At 46.3% G+C, this 16990-nt stretch overlaps 1 protein-coding gene across 5 annotated transcripts in view; it reads left to right on the top strand.

The window, feature by feature from the left end:
- Nucleotides 1-16990, top strand: part of Clstn2 (calsyntenin 2) — a 594115-nt gene that overhangs the window by 479070 nt on the left and 98055 nt on the right. For all 5 annotated transcript variants that reach the window (XM_006975155.4, XM_015994073.3, XM_076576877.1 and 2 more), the window contains exon 6: nucleotides 10593-10778. In XM_006975155.4, the coding sequence (XP_006975217.2) occupies nucleotides 10593-10778 (186 nt within the window). The remainder of the gene's footprint in view (nucleotides 1-10592; nucleotides 10779-16990) is intronic.

Here is a 16990-nt window from a genome sequence, read left to right as displayed (position 1 = left end):
TGTTCTGGAACATGACCTTGCCCCCACACTCTTCAGAGTGAGATAGACATGAGGATCACTCCTGTCTGCCAGGCAAGCCATCTTGGCATGTCCTGACCTGGTGGCACAAGTTCTTCAGCGTGACAGTGACAAGCCAGGGAAGGGGACATAAGAAAAGCCTGGCTGCTGGGCAGGAAGCTGCTCAGAGATTCCAAGTAGCACTGAGATGAGCCCAGAAGTATCTGCTGATGGGCGAGCCTCTGACATCTGCGGATTAAGACAGAGGAGCCAGTAATCACAGTGTTGATCAAGGACAGAATGAAATCCTCTCTACCCCCTGGAAACTAGAGAATATGTCAGAGCAAGACAAATTTTGTGTTACTTCCTCTGGCCTTTATTAGGAATATATAAAGATACTAAATAGGGTTGAGAAAACAAGGAGGTTTCCAACATTAAAGCAGATTATAATCATTCCAATACTTTTACTCACGCCCCTCCCCACCCAACACACACATGCACAGCATTGTGGGTATCTATAATCCTTCCCATTTTAAATCCTGACAGCCTGTCATTTAGCTGCTGACCAGGAGTTAGAGGAATGAGAGATAGTAAGGTATGCCAAATCATAAAGGCAGTAATAGATTCCTGGCATTGGGCAGCAAGAATTGTAGCATGCACGTGTGTGCACGCATGCATGTATGTGTGCATGTGTCCTGAGTTGTATACATGACCACCTATTTTATAGATATTGAGTGCTTACTCAGTGTGTGACATAGTGATTGAACTCTAGAATGGGGCTGGGACATAGACAAAGAGGTAAATAATCGTTTCTCAGGACTGAGGGCTGGATGGAGGTAGGGCAGCCTCTCCACCAAGACAAACCTGAGAAGCTTCCTTTCCAGAGTCACCAAGGTAGTGAGAACAGACAGATAAGAGCCAGAACCCCAGACAGAGGGACCAGCAAGAGTATGCCCTGAGGCTTAACCAAAGATCTGGGTACAGAGATCCATGCCACCCCCTTCTCCGCTTTTGTAGTTAATTATCTCCTTTAGTAGGAATTAAAAGGTAGTAAAAATGCTGTTGCTAAAATAAAATATAGCAAATGGGCAAAGGGTCAGTCATAAAGGAAGAGAGGAGAGTCCTTACATTTGTAATTGAGTTCACAGAGTTTGTGTTGTGTTTCTTTTTAAATGGTTTCTGTGTGTAATTGTTTTTAATTGGAAAAGAGAAAGGCAAATAATTTAACACTCAGACACTCAGAATATATGTGCCTATGCATATCAGGCACAGGGCTAAGTGGTTGGCATTTATTATCTCATATAAACACTTTAATTGACTCTGAACTAGGTGTTTGCGTGAATAAATTCACACAGAGAAGGAAATGGCTTGCCCCCAGGAGTAAACAGCAGAGCTGAGATCACACCAGAGCTGGCTTCAAAGCCCTAGTCTTGGCACTTATGCCCTGGTGCCTACCTTTGGGACAGTTAGCGTTCCCATTCTACAGATGAAGAAACCAAGGCTTAGAAAGGTTAAGGAACGTGACCAATGAGAGCTGGCAAAGAGGACCAATCATGTCATTTGTGTGTTCTGGCAGTCAGGGGCCTGTTGTTTTAAAATCATTGGGGATTTAAATCATTAAGAATTTAAAGGCAGTGACGACTAACCAATCAACCCGGCGGGGGACCCTTTGAGCAGTCAGATTTCATGCCCTGTCACATTTCCAGACTCTTCAGTGACTCCAACTCCTGCCTCCCTCCAACAGAGGAAGACCCAGAATGTGGCTGATGAGATGGGAAAAGAAAATCAGCTGAGAAGAGCAAAGAGTGCTTTCTGAAGTCTAGTGTAGGGCTCAGGCCAATCCAGTACAACTGGCTTCAGTCTGGCTGTAAGATTCCCGGGCAGTCTTACACCCTCTGGCCAACCCAGCTTCCCTAATGCTTCTTCTTCATGGGGGCTGTTAGGACTCAGCCTGAGAATAGCACTCCTCACTTCTCCTGAGGGCTAGTTACAAGGATGGCAGAGCCTGCCTTCAGATTCCTGTGGACTCAGGAGAAGGAGGCAGCTTTCAGATGCTAATAAAGACAGCCCATATTTCCCAAGCCCTGGCAAGCTTCTAAGTGGTACCATCTCAGTGCATAAAAGCCTTATGAGATACAGCTGCAATCTCTCCCCATTCCGCAGAAGAAATGGGCCACAGAAAGGTCTCGCAGCCTGCCAGTGGTGCAGCAGCTGGTAAGTAGAGGAGGCGGTGTCTGCACTCAGGACCAAGCTGCTCATTCTATAACCGTTCTTCTCCCAATCCCTTGGCCCTGCCTGCCCAAAGTGGAGCCCAGATGCTGAGGGAGGGACTCATCCTGAGAGTGGAGCCCAGATGCTGAGGGAGGGACTCATCCTGAGAGTGGAGCCCAGATGCTGAGGGAGGGACTCATCCTGAGAGTGGAGCCCAGATGCTGAGGGAGGGACTCATCCTGAGAGTGGAGCCCAGATGCTGAGGGAGGGACTCATCCTGAGAGTGGAGCCCAGGTGCTGAGGAGGATTCTGGGAACACGCCCATTTCAGATGTCTGTTCTTGTCACCCTCTTCCACACAGGCCTTTGGAGACTGTTTTGTGCATACCAAAGATTTCTCTCCCAGGCCACCTGCCTCCATCCCTCCTTTCTAGCCCATGCTCATAGCAGGGCCTCTAGCTTGTGCACACTCTGAGTCATGCCAGGCTGCTAGGTTGTTCAAACCAGGGTTGGGTGAACTTCACATCTTCTTCCACCTACATCACACCACTTGATCTTACACAGCCCTGCGAGAGCCATATTAGAGTTCTCCGTCCTTCAGATTGCTGCTGAATCCACAGTGTGGTATGAACGGTATCTTATATTTTCTGTGTTTTGATGCTTTGATATCTAGGGCTTTGCTTACCCTGTAAAATGCAAACCAGTTCATCCATAGCCCACCATAAACTTTACATAGCTGACCCTCACATTGTTGCCCACCCTCCACCTGCCCCAATAACTCAGACATGGTTACCATACCACTAAGCAGAGCCTTGGTACCCTAGAGGCCTCTAAAATTCCAAAAGTAGCCAAGGCTAGCCTACATGTACTACTGTCCTTTACTGCTCCTTCCCATGGAAGACACAGTAAAGCACCTTGACTGCAGTTCCTGCCACCCTTTGCCTCTCCAGTGGCACTACTGCTTCTGTGTGCGGTCACTGGCTTCCCCGGGGAAGCTGTGTGGATAGCAACATCCCCAGCAGCAATTGTATCCTGATGTGTTGGCCTTACACACATAAGAACAATGATGGTAAGAACCTGTATTTAAGCAAACACCCTAGCCACTTCCTCCAGGAAGCCCTCCAGTTCTTCAGCAGTATAAATTTCCTCTTTGCTCCTTGCAGTCTGTTTGTTGTCCCTATCAGCCTTAAGCTGGCATGTGACTGTGGATTTCCTGAAAGTAAGAGGCGGGGACTCTGCCTCCCATCCCCCAGGTTCTGTCTGGTACACAGTAGGAGCTTAGTAAGTTCACAACATGTGGAATAATGACAAGAAATGAACATACACGATGATGGGAGCAGCAGTAGCCCCCACGATGGGGGTCTGGAGCTCTCCCGGAGTAACTGCATTTGAGTGATCCTCGTCGTCGTGCACCGAGAGAAATGAAACTCAGAGGAGTCCAGTGAGTTCGACCTCACATCCAAGAGCACAAGGTGGCAGAGCCAGTTTAAACACCCGTCTGTCCAGATGCAGAGATGGCACTCTGAAAGTTGACTGAATTGTGCTGGATGGAGGTTCGGAGCCTTTTGTATGCTCCTAGCAGAGCTGACACCCTGCACTGATTGATCATGGGGTAGCTTGCAGGAGTGCCCTGATATTCTGAAAGTGAATACTAGGGCCCAGGCTAACTCTCAAATGAGTATTTAGAGCTCAGTCTGGGTATTCTCTTGTCCTCTCTAAACACATATTTATGTCTCTTCTTTGGCCCTGAAATGAAATCTAAATCTCTTATGCAGCATTTGCCCTCTGACTTTCACTTAACTGCTGCAGCCTTCTCCTTCCTTACCCACTCTCCCAGTTTAGATGACAAGATGGCCACTGCTTAACCGAGATATCATGGTAGCTGCTCTTGGTGCCCAAATCCAAGTTACCAAGTTTCTTTTAGAGAAAGCACTGAAAAATTCCTGTTCAAAACTATTCAGGGAACTGCCTTCTCACCTTCCCACTCCAGTATCCCAACATCTAGCAGATTCCCAGCTTATGGGAATTCAGAAACTTCCCAGGAGACCTGATGCTCCTTCAGCTGCCCAGAGCTAAGGCTGGGAGGAGCTGGGGGCATCCAGGCATGCATAGCTAGCGAAAGAGGAGATTGTCTAGGCCAAACTGTGCCTGTCCCTTCCATCCTTCTGTGACATTCCTGAAGGCCAGTTTGGAACAGTGACTTCAAGGTCTTGGTAGAAAGGCCACAAAGCCCACACTTCCTAGAAATCTCTGATTCGCTTCTTTTCAACTCCAGGCATTTGAATGTGAAATTTCTAGGTGATTACTAGTCTCCCAGTAAAGAAACGTGTGAGCCCTAAATTTAGCAAGAATTTTAATAAAATCATCATGTTTCCAAATCCTTAATCCACAGAAAGGAGTTTAAATCCCAATGCTATTCCTCTCTTCACATCCTCAAGAAAACTGGCAGGGTAATTTAGGCCTCGTTATTAAAACAGCAGGCAGTCGACTTCTTTCTGTTCACTTAAGAAAAAAATTGAATCAGTTAATAAACCAGCAACTAGACCCTTTACAGATCGACAAGATTTTTGTTTACAAGGAGGACAGTCCAAAGACATTTGGGAAGCTTGTGACCCCAGAAGTGAGATATTCATTTTAACAGAGGCATCATGGGAAGGTCCCTGGGTTGGACCCTTAGGCTGGACTGTCTCTTTCGAGGCTCATGATCAGCCCAGAAGCAGATGGAATCGTTTCAGATGAGGCAACAGAAGCTATGAGGTGACAGTGACTTTGCTAAGTCACGTGTCTGCATTTGGAGAAGTTGAGATTCAAGTCAAATCTCTCCAGTCTTCTAGATAAGAAGGAATCCCCAGGCCTCATGAAGCCACAGCTGAAAATTGGTGGGACTTGCCCAGGGTCACACAACTCCTTTGCAAAGTCTCCCACTCTGCACCTGGGGATTAGCCAGAACTGAGAACAACTGCTGTTTTCACAGGTTCATTTTTGGCCGTGGCTGTGCACAGAGCCCAGGAACTGGGCTGGCACTGTTGATGTCCTCATGTGTGTCTCCTCATTATTCTGGAATTTACTAACTGCCCCAAAGTCAGGCTGAAGCCAACCACACTCCTTGGTCCTTTGCCAATTACAGGATTATCCCTTTAAGGAACCAGTGCAAATAGGTCTTTAAAAATGAATCTGGATTTTTTTTTTTTTAAGGCAGTTGTCTTCAGTTCTGGTGAATTCTCAGGCCCAGCAGGGAACTTCTGAGAAAGAGTTGTCTGGCCCTGGGCAAGTCACACCAGTTTTCAGCTGTCAGCTTCCTCATTTGTGCAATTAAGGCAATAATGTCCCCACACTGCGTCCCTGGGAGGATTCGATGAAAGTGCAGATATAAAAGTGCTTGCTGGATGAACTGACCAATAATCATTTCCTGGCGTATCATTTAATAAGTGGTAACTTAACAGCAATGTATCTATTGAAATGCTGCGTTTGGTGGTGAAATAACAGTTTTTTAATTCCCTCTCGCAAGATTCTGAGTAGTTGTTGCAAATGTATGGAAACCACTCGCCTCTGGAAGGGCAGGTGATTTCCTTGAAGCTCCATAAAATGAGGAGGAATAGAGATGTCATGGAGTAAAGACTGGGTGGCATGCCTTCCCTTCGGCTCTCTCAAGGCCTCCCTAGCCTCTTTTTGCTAGAGCTTGAGGTGTTTGTGTAAGCTTCCTACCTTCCTCCTCTCTCAAGGACGCTGTGCTCGGAAAGCTTCATCGATTTCTTTTACTGGATAGTGGCAATTTTGCCTGTCCCTCGTAACCCTCAGAAACAAGCCTTGTGAGGTCACCAAAGCAACTGGCAGTGTGCTACTTTTAAAGCTCTTTTGTACCTGACTTTTCCGTAATGGCCAGAAGAGGGTCCAGCCCTCCCAACCAAGGAGGTGTCCAGAGGCTGCTGGCCTGGCCTTCCACTGGCTTTACAGCATCATTTAATGTCTGCTCTGTTTGTCCTCTTTCTGTGATATTTGAAATGGGATGTCTCATCAAAAATAGCCGTTCAGATATCTAAATCAGGAAGATGGCTTCAAAGCCCATGGGATAAATGGGAGTCAATTCTGTGACCAAAGTCCATGCAGGGGAGGACTTGTACACTTGCAGACCCTCAACCCATGCGGTTGAACTCAGACCAAAGTCCCCTTTACAAAACCATTTACAACTCACTAAGAGGATCCCAGGAGGGAGGGGAGAACGCAGGCCATCTCTTTGATGCTGTCTCTTGTTTGGAAGGAAGCAGATTCCTCCATTGTCAGCTATGGACCAAATGCCTTGCCAAAAGCAAAAAAGCAAATGTGTTCTTTGCTGCTGTGGGGAGGGGTGGTTCTGAAGGACTGAAGACAGGGCAGGCGGATGGGGCAGCAACAGGGAGTTGTCCATGGGCCTTGTGTTCTGGCTGGGGCTCAAGATGGGCTGCCACTGCAGCAGTAAGCTCTCTAGCCTTCTCCAGATCCTCCCGGCAAATATTCCCTGCACTAGGAGCTAGCTGTGGAGAATTCAAAAGTAAATGGTGCAGCCCTGCTTTTAAGGAATTCCCAGTTAGTGAGGGAGACAAGCCACAGGTGGATAGTTTCAATGTGCTATCTCGGGGGATTCAGGGCACTTTGCTCTGCTAGCTAACAAGAATCTGGACCAGGCAACTGCAACAGAATTCAGTTACCTCCCAAACTTGGGGCCTAATGCTTCACGATAAAGTGGTGAGCACGGTGGGAACAAACAGGGGCATCTGCCCGCATGAGAAACCTCAGAAGGATACATGGAGAATGTGGCAGGAGAGAAGGAAATACCAGGTAGAAGAAACAGCGTGATCAAACACAGTGGTGTGAAACATTTTGTATCTGGGACACATGACTGGCTAGTTGCGGATGGCTTCTTAGAATACTGTGGCTCTCAGACAAAAACCTTTCTAAGGCTTGTTCTTGGGATTGACTGGGAACTTTGGACTCCAATTGAAGTGCAAAGGGCTTCGTGGGTGTGATCGGATGGTCTAGTCTCAGCTCCTGGAGGCTGTAATCGGGTCTGTTTTCCTTTGTGGGTTTGGATGTACTCACCAGAACACCCTCCCATCTTCAGTTCTCTGGGATTGAACGTCACAATCATGATATGCAACTTCCACTCACTCATGATGTGACTTTTAATAATCCCTGTCAAAAGCAGCTGATTAACATGGGATCTCTGAGCTAAGCCTGCACCTACATGGTTATCTAGAACATATTAGGGATCTGTGACAAGCAGGCATTCCTCACCAGGAAACCTCCATCAGAACCGGGTTATATACAGGAATACATTGTAACACTTGACCCTCATCCCAGGCGGTAAAACGTGTCAATGATGAGGTGCCTGCAGCTGGGAAGCCCTTAGAACCTGCCAAACCGAGATCTTTGCTGCCACTACACCAAGCAGAGCACATCCGTCCTTGGCATTCAGGCCTCAAGTTCATATGAGAACATTCTATCTAAAGGTGCTTTGCCACCCCCCACCATAGGCCAGCACAGCCTTATTTATCACCTACCTCTCTCACTCCTGACTTCTTCACTGTTGCATCCATGTGCTCAAGGCAGGGTGTGGCATAGAGAACAACCAAACAAATGGCTCATCAGTAAAGGAAGCCACCTGGCTGGTCCCTAAGGCCAGCTTTCTCCGTGTATCTCTTTGATGAATGTCAGTGTCCCACTAGGGACTCATGTGCCTGGTGGCTGCACACTGACATAAAGTCCCACAAATACAGGTGATATCAGGCGTTTCCTAGATTTCCATTTCTATTTGGCAAAGGGATACCATATAATGATGTTCTATACAATGAACACTCAGGACTTGTCAACTCATTGCACCCACAGTTTACATCCTTCGCTGACTCTGCTCACCCTTCTGCCTTTAAGTGTGGTTGAGAGTGGTTGCACAGCCTCTCAGAGGTATCCTTGCAGTAGGGAACTCTGGCTGTCCTCAGGGACGGTGCATTATCAGTCTCCGGGAGCTTGCTTTGTCTTGAATCAGTGGCTCTGACTTTCTATTGCTGCTATTATGTATCAATCAATTCCCCCTGAACCCATTCCGTGTTTATTCTCCTTGATTGCTCTGTTCTTCTGCACTGCCATTTTGATTGTGATTTTTTTTTTTTTTTGCTTCTCTTCAATGCTTTATCACCTCACAATTATTTTCCCACTGAAAAGCAGTGACAGGGTAATCATCTAGACTTGAGTCACATTTTCAAAGGTTTGAGAATCCTTCCACTCTCCTCGGTAACCTCACAGAAGCCTTGGAGGACCATGCTTCCTTTTGTTTCGAAATAAAACATGTACGCTCCTAATAATCATCATATGAGGCAATACTGGTGGCCATGTCAGAGGAGCAGCAGGTGGCAATTGAAGTTCAAGGTGTTAGTCCACCAGGAGACAACTCCCTAATGGGTGAATCTCAGATAGGCAAGGCCCCGAGACCACAGACCCCGGAATGTCTTTTGCCTCTGCTGTGCCTTTCCATGTTTGCTGCTGATATCTTTCTCTGGTATCTGATATGGTGTGAATGGGTGTGGGGAGATCCTCACTGCCTGTAATGTAGTGTGGTTATCTCATGGAAACATCCCATTCTTAACTGGGCATTTTTACCTGTGAGTTACTATGAAGATGATGTCTTCTTATGCTATACTAATTGATAATAATGTTAGTTTAAATAGAGTTTTGATGATAAAAATATAAACAAAGAAATGTCACATAGCTAGAGCACATTGAGAAGCCATGTAGACTGTGGTTTAGGTTAACGATTAAGAAAAACAATTGAGTCCCAGTAGTTTAAATTTTTTAAATCTTAATGTTGGGAGGTGTGTTCACAGGTTTCAGAGTATATCATAGCTGAATCAAAGCTTTGAAAATAACTTTATTTACACTAAGATGTTTTCATCAAACAGCTTTGTGGTAAAAACTCAAGAAGATAATCTGAAGTTTTAGAAAGGCACACAGTTGAATGAGGCACTCGTTAAGTCCAGGGAATAAAAACAAAGCAACCTGATTATTATTAGTTGACATGCCTTTCTTGCTAGGACTGGTTGATGACCAAAGGTGATAATTAATTCCTTGTACCCATTTTCTCCCTTAATCTCCTGATATAGAAAGTATTGATGAGCGAATATGCACCCTAAAGATTTAAAGTAGAGCTGCTAACTGATTCTTTTTCATATTATAAAAGTTTAGGTTTGTGATTCCTTTCAGATTCCTTATAAGATTACCTTTCAAGATGAGTAATAAAGTAATTGACCCTTTCTTTGTAACTGCAAAATGCAGCCTGCCAGTAAAAGACCAGAATGAAAAGAATACCTTGCTTGCCCATACGGTTAATCTATAATAAGTTGCTTGGGTATGAATGTACATGGGTTCTTGGGATAATTTATTTTCCACCTGTAATACATAAAATGTTTAATCACATAAGGGAAAGCATGCTATTTTTTGTATTTGTTTTGTATTCATTGTAATCATTCACTTGAAAAACAGAATGTAACCACATTGTAATTCTTATACTGCCTGAAAAACATTGTTGGGGTATATAAGCTGAATAAAATAAGTATACAGTAGAAAGAACACAGGAAAGAATACAGAATAGAGAATAAAGAAGGAAATCATCCTGAGAGAGTATGGGTGTCTTTTTCCCTAACCCCTCAGACAGAAAAGTCTAGTCTGCGCTGATGCCATGGATTCCTTTCTAGCCCTGTGCTGCTGGAGGCTGGGCCCCTGGGCGGGGAGAGGTGAAATGGGGGAGATGGGGTAAGATGCAGCTCTCTAAAATGCCTCCAGTAATGCACATAAAAGGGAAAAGGAGAGAGCGCACACTAGCATCGACACACCCACACCATTGGTCCTGCTTTCCACCCCTTCCAGACTTCCCTCCCACCATTTCACACAGACACACAAAGCCCAAGTGTTCCCCCATTCACTTCCACCAGCAAATGCCAGGCATCTTCAAGGTCAAGTGACTCAGTCATTGTAGTACTTGCATGAGATGTGCTAAGGCTTTCCTTTCTGCCTTTTCCGTGCGTCCCTGACAGTTTTTTAATGCTGTGCCTCACGTTATTTGCCCCACAATACATAGTGAACTGAGAGGCAAGTAGATGACCAAGGTGTATATGTATCTGTATTGTCTAGTCTTCTAGGACTCAGTGCAGCTGGGTACATACAGCCTTCTGGTTCACCTGCTATTTTCTTAGGCCAGAGTGGGATCTTTAGTCCAGCAAATGTAAAATTTCCATTATCCTCAGATTGTTCACTAATCTATTTGCTGAAACAAATGATTTATGGGAACGAATTCATCTTTTCAAAACAAGTGGTCTAGCAGGACTGACTGTAACTGATTTAATCTTCTTGTTTATTCAGACTGGACCAAAAGGATTGAGTACCAGCCTGGCTCGGGGAGCATGCCCTTGTTCCCCAGTATCCACCTGGAGACGTGCGATGGCGCTGTGTCCTCCCTCCAGGTCACCGCCGAGCTGCAGACTAATTACATCGGCAAGGGCTGTGACCGGGAGACCTACTCTGAGAAATCCCTTCAGAAATTATGTGGTATGCTTTGCTTTTGAGAATTTGTTCAATTAATCACTTTCAAGTGATACATGCAAATGAAGATTATCTAATTATACCGGAGGGGGTGGGGGTGGGAAACCAGCCTTCCCTACGTGCATCAGCCCTCCTGGATGGATATTCGCTTAGGGCAGAAGGGTCAGAAAACCCAGCTTTTGGCCTCAAACACAACTGCTTTAGTCTGTTTGCCTGATGCGTGGCTTTAGGCAAGTAGCGTGACAGAACTTCCATTCTTCACTGGTAAGACAGGGATTAGATGGCAAAATCCAGTGAAAAGTTTCTGGCACAGAGTCAAGACACTCGAGGTCCTTCTGCCATGCTAGGCTGTGGAGAGCTGCTTGCCCAGGGCCGTTATGGAGCGTGGTGTCAGGCGCCAGCCAAAACGTTTGACTCATCTCCACCAAGGAACTACATAATGTTCAAGGCCTGATGCAAATGGAATGATTAAGGATTTTAATATAGGAACAGCAAAACACTAAATGAACTGTCTGAAGCTGAACAGCTGCTCAGGGTACAGGGCTGTGAGGCTGAGTCCGGCTGTCCATAGCAGAGCAGCTCCAGGTAGGATGGAGGTGGGTGCGGAAAGATATTCACACATGGAGGCAAAGGGGAGGCAGGTAAGGGGTTATTAATGGAGAGGGGGAGTGGGCTGCAAGAAAGGAGAAAGGCCGGGAATTACTGATAGAAAATTGGGCTGGTAAGAGGACGCCATGGAGGGTGGTTTAGAAGAAGCCAGCCTTCGTTGAACACCCAGGGTGCATATCCAGTGACTCTCAGAATATGACGCTTCGTTTGGTTTCCACGTGTTTACTGTAAGGAGAATATATTCACTCAGCTCTAAAGATGGAAATCTTGGGGGTTCAAAGCATGAAAATTGTTGAAGTGTACACAGATAGAAGGTATCAGAGAGAGGGTTTGAAAGCAGGTCTAGCTGAATGGTAGGGTCATTAGTCAAGCATTTATCACAGCCAGCCTGGTTCGTAGAGCTGAACAGGAGCTCTCCAGTGAGTCTGAAGGAGAGGCTAAAGAGCCTGTGGGTGGGGCCAGTCTACAAGCTCTATGAGCTGGTGGCTACTGCGTTGATGGAGTTCCTCATCTCACTTGGACACACAACACTTCTCCCTGGTTCTCTACAGGAATATCCAGGGACTCACTTGCAGCTCTCCACTTTTACTGTGGGAGCGAAGGGAAAGACTCCTTCCCACAGTGGGCTGCATTTGGCAGTAACCACACCTCTTCAAGAGGAAAGGGAGGCCCTCTGTGTTTTGTTCAGTGTGTCACCTCTATGAGGGCCTCCACCGCCATCTTTGGAAAATTTTTTTTTCATTGTTTGTTCTTGCCCAAAGAATCAAGTTAAAACTTTAGAACCAAAATAAACCCCAACTCGTCAGCAAATTCTGTTCATCACATCACCAGGCTTTCAGGGAGGGTCTGTGGGGATGCCTGCCTCTCTGAACTATTCAGTAGATTGGGGGGAAATAGTGTTTCAAACAACTATTTCAAAGGTGGATATATAGGCATTTGCAATGTTCACACAATGCTTCAAATCCTGTCTCTACATAGTTCACAGAAGCCATAGAATGTGACATCTTACTTGGAATGAATATCCCTTTACATTCTCTGTGCACCTGGAGTGTCAGCGAACTTGACCCCATATGGCCACCATGGGTTATAGTCATTTCCCGAACTCCTCTGGGTTAGAAGGAAATGATGAATTGGCTTGTTAAAGATCAGAGGGCTGCAGGGCACATGCTTGTGACTTGATTTGGAATGTTGCTGGGGAGAGATGGGAGATATAGAAACTGCAAAGAGGGTTTTGAGGGAAGAAACAGCAGAGCAAAATTGCATGTGGTGTGCTGGCATCTCTCTCCATCTGGACCGCCAGCCTCTCAGACTAACCCAGCTGGGGAGACAGTACCCCAGGTGTGCTTCCTCTGGTTCTGGGAGCTTCCCTTTGGATGAGACAGGCTGTTTCTCTCTAGCCGCCTCCCCACCACCTGCCATTCTTAGGGGATCCCTGCCCAGTAACCACAGTGGCCAGATAAGTCATGCCTCAGCTCAGTAGCCTTATTTCTGATTGGCCTGGAGTAGAGTACAGCAAAACAGGGCAGAAGCAAAGGGTAGAACATCAGAAGTCAGGCCCTCTGGGGTCAAAGGAAAAGGCAGGGGCTGGGTCATGGCCAACACACAGGCTGGATGGTACAGTCTGACTCTTGTGGATGCCATGGTTCCTTTTGACAGACATCTGTGCTTTCAGTCGAGGGCAGAAAGCTTTCTTGCTGTGTTTCCCAACTAGAGAGCTGCCGTGATACTTTAAACCTCAGCACTCATGCATTTTTCATCCTACAAATCTTGATTGACTCTGGAGAGAAACAGAGAGAGCAATTAGGATGTTATTACCATAGTCTAAGCAACAGATAATGAGTTCTGAACCAGGGGAGTGGTAGTAGAGATGCATGGAGGAGAGCTAAGAGACGAGATCGGCAAGATTTAAGGAGTGGTTAGCTGGTGGAAGGAAGAAAGAAGGGATCTAAGGAACCAGAATCAGCATCTAATTGGGTGACGGGGGCCTCACCCTAAACTAGAGACCCAGGAGCAAGTGTACGTTTATGGGACAGTCACCTGCAGAACCCCACATTCTAGCCTGGAACCCCACATTCCACCCTCCTCTCAATTCTCCCGAGGGTCTGCCTCTACCCCACAGTCCCATCCCTGTAGCTCCTTCCATGCTCGTGTTCTGTCCCTTTTCCTTGTTTCTTCTCATCCCCAGGTCTTTACTTTTCCCTCCCAAGCCCTTCCCTTCAGTCACTAGTCACTTGTTCCCAGTTAGGTCAAGTCTGATGTTGCTTCTGTGGGAGCTGGGGCTCTGCAACATCCTCTGCATTAGTGTGGTTGGACAGTGACCCAGCATCCTCTGCATTAGTGTGGTTGGACAGTGACCCAGCATCCTCTGTGTTAGTGTAGCTGGACAATGACCCAGCATCCTTTGCATTAGTGTGGCTGAACAATGACCCAGCATCCTTTGTATTAGTGTGGCTGGACAGTGACCCAGCATCCTCTACATTAGTGTGGTTGGACAGTGACCCAGCATCCTCTGTGTTAGTGTGGCTGGACAGTGACCCAGTATCCTCTGCGCTAGTGTGGTTGGAGAGTGACCCAGCCATCCTGGCTTCCCAAGAGGTGCAGTGAGTGACTCCTAATGAAGGGAGAAGAGAATGGGAGCTGATGCTTCTGGTGTCAAAAGGCACCTGAGCCAATGTGACAACACTTGAGATGGACCCGGAGAAACACTGGATGGCAGACATTTGCTTCTTGAAATTTAAACATGGGAACACTTCCTTCCATTCTGCCTTGGAACAATATAGTGGAGCTCCCTGGACCTACATCTCCTCCAGATTGTGGACCAGACACAGCCTAAGCTGATTCCATCTTCCAGGCTCCACATGAAGCCAGGTTTCTTAGAAGAGGTGGCCAATTGCCTGTTACCTTTTCCAACTTCAGGAATTCAGATGATGGTCCTGTCTCAGGACCAGGCTTTCCAGATGTGAAATGTCACAGCACTGTATTGAGAATGACATGCAAGAAGCAGCCCTCGGGGAAACCTCTCAGCCAAATCACATTTGACATTAACAATGGCCCCAGAAAAGGTTCCCTTCCTTGACCCTGTGTCACTACATATTATATGAAATGGAAAAGCACTTTGTGGTGCATATGCCCTTTTGTAACACAGAGGCCAGGCTGTTCCTCGGGGGATCAAGAGCTTCTGGCAGCTGGCCACTACTTCCTGAACACAATGCCAAGGGCAGCTGTTTTGTTTGTAAGTCAAGAGTTCCCGGGACAGGTCCTGTTGAAGAAAAGGCCATGGTATATGAGTGTGCTATATAATCAAATGCTCCCCAAGCCAGAGCAGGGTGGGTCACCCAACCCTATGTTCTGCAGATTTATACACTGGTGAGCCAGGGGATTTATTCATACATGGATTACTTCAACAAATGTTTTTGTTTGTCTAAATGCTGTGTAACTCTTAATAATAATAGAGAACCATCTACAACATGAAACCACCTAATAATTCAGTTTCCTAGGAAGACAGGCATGTTAAAGGGAGATGCAGGGCAGCACTGAGGAAATATAAGAGGTCATGGTTTTCTATGATAGCTCGAAGCTAGCAGAGCTTGTCCAAAGAATCCCCATCAGCGACTCTGATCCCCTCAGGGTCTCCCACACATCTAGGAAGCCATCATGGGTGCTATTTCCTGGGTGACAGTAGCAGCCCCTTAGTCTTTACAAAGCTTTGTTTCATAGAGCTTCTCTTCAGTAGGCTTGGGGTCAGGTTAATTTACTAATCTGATAGGACATCAGCACAGGGCTGTACACACTGATTAATTATGATGGCATGAGCAGTGATCTCTCTCTGAATATGCTTGTTCCCTGGAGGCCACTTAAGCGACTGCCATACCACAACCTTCCTTTGAGAGAAGAGTTTTGCCTACAGTGACATTTTCCAAGATGGTCATTAACTAAGTAGATGTCCATGGCTGTACCCCAGGAGTCTGCCTACCTACCTGTCGATAAAAGCCCAGCTGGTTTCACCTAGAAATCCAAGTTTCTATTCCCAAGGCCTTCAGACCTTAAGCATGAAGACAGAAACATGGGAACCGTAATTACCTACATCATTTGCTTCTGTGAATTATCAGTAAGAATGGTCATCTAGGTTAATGCAATAACAAATGACCTCACAATCTCAGTGGCTTAAAATAACAGTGGTTTCCCATTCCTACCACATGTTCTCCTTGGATTGGACAAAATCCCAGCTAATGGAGTAGCCTCTATCTAAAACACCGTTCATCCCCAGAAAGATGAAAAAAATTCATGGTGAATTGTAGACTATCATGATATGTCATGATATTATATGATACATCACTTGTCTTCACATTTCTCTGGACATATGGTTGAGTTAATATTGTGGGTCAGAGAAGTATGTGATGCATACATATATTCTTCTATCACCCAGGCCCAATGGTACACCAGACACTTGAAGAGGGCCTTTCCGGGTTCTGCCAAGAATCTTTACCATGAACTGCTCTACACACTTAACTGTTCCTCCAAGAAAGTAAAAGCCTCACTGGGTCCCTAAAAGTGGAGCCATTTCTGTGTGACTAAAGATTGTGTCCTCATGGCATAGCTTAGACATTGAATACACATTTATGGAGATGATAAGGAGTGATATCGTGCACCTGCTTATTGCTCACCATATGTCTTTCTGAGAATACTACAGAATGAGCCTTGATCTTAGATGAGACCGTCCTTCTCTCAAGATCCTCCCACTTAACTTCATCCCTTCCTATGCCCTGCAATGGACTCTGAAAGCTCCATGCACGTCACTCTTGCCACATTTCCACTTTGGAATGCTAGAGGACACTGCCTATCCACATTCAGGCCACACACAGCAGAATTCAGACCTAAGTGACCACCCGTCGATGACCTTATTTGACCTCCTACATTGTCCTATGCTGATAAATCTCCCTCATCCTTCCCTGTCTCTATTTGCTGCTCAGGTGGAGCAGCTCCACCCTGGTAGAGCCCAGGGACTCAGAATCAGATCTTGCCACTGGTTTGGAGCCTCTAGCTCTGAGGCTATAGCTGCAGGGCGCCAGAAGAACATGAATCCTTTGCATCTAGTGCCTCCAGTAATTGTCACTGAGGACTCCAAAGGAGCAACATGAGCATCCTTGGATGTGCAGTTGCTGCCACACCATGTCTGCAAATGCCATGTCTTGTTTTCTCACAGCTCTCCTATGGGATCTTTTGAGAAGAGGCAAAAGAACTTTGGGTGGGAATGAATCTTCCTCAGTTTAAGTATAGCAAGAACTACATTCAATCTGTTAAGTCCGTGGAAGTTTGCACCATCTGGTTAATGCATCATGTTCTCCAGCAGGCAACATCTGCGGACAGGGAAGGGGGACTGCCATCTCCCCCACCCCCAGGAAGACACTGGACCTCTGCTTGGGTGGCTTCAGTGTGCACCTCTGTGAGCAGATACATGTATAGAGGATGAGCATCTCATGAGACTGGGGTGGTCAGCTCGGCTGGCTGGTCATTACATACTAGTGTGTGTCAGACACATATCATTTGCACGTCACAGCCACACCTGTCTCTAGCTAGTCATGTGGTGGTGCAACCCTGGTCTAGTCATT

This window comes from Peromyscus maniculatus, chromosome 7, assembly GCF_049852395.1.
Source record: "Peromyscus maniculatus bairdii isolate BWxNUB_F1_BW_parent chromosome 7, HU_Pman_BW_mat_3.1, whole genome shotgun sequence".
Classification (NCBI taxonomy): Eukaryota; Metazoa; Chordata; class Mammalia; order Rodentia; family Cricetidae; genus Peromyscus; species Peromyscus maniculatus.
This window is presented reverse-complemented; position numbering and strand designations above follow the sequence as displayed.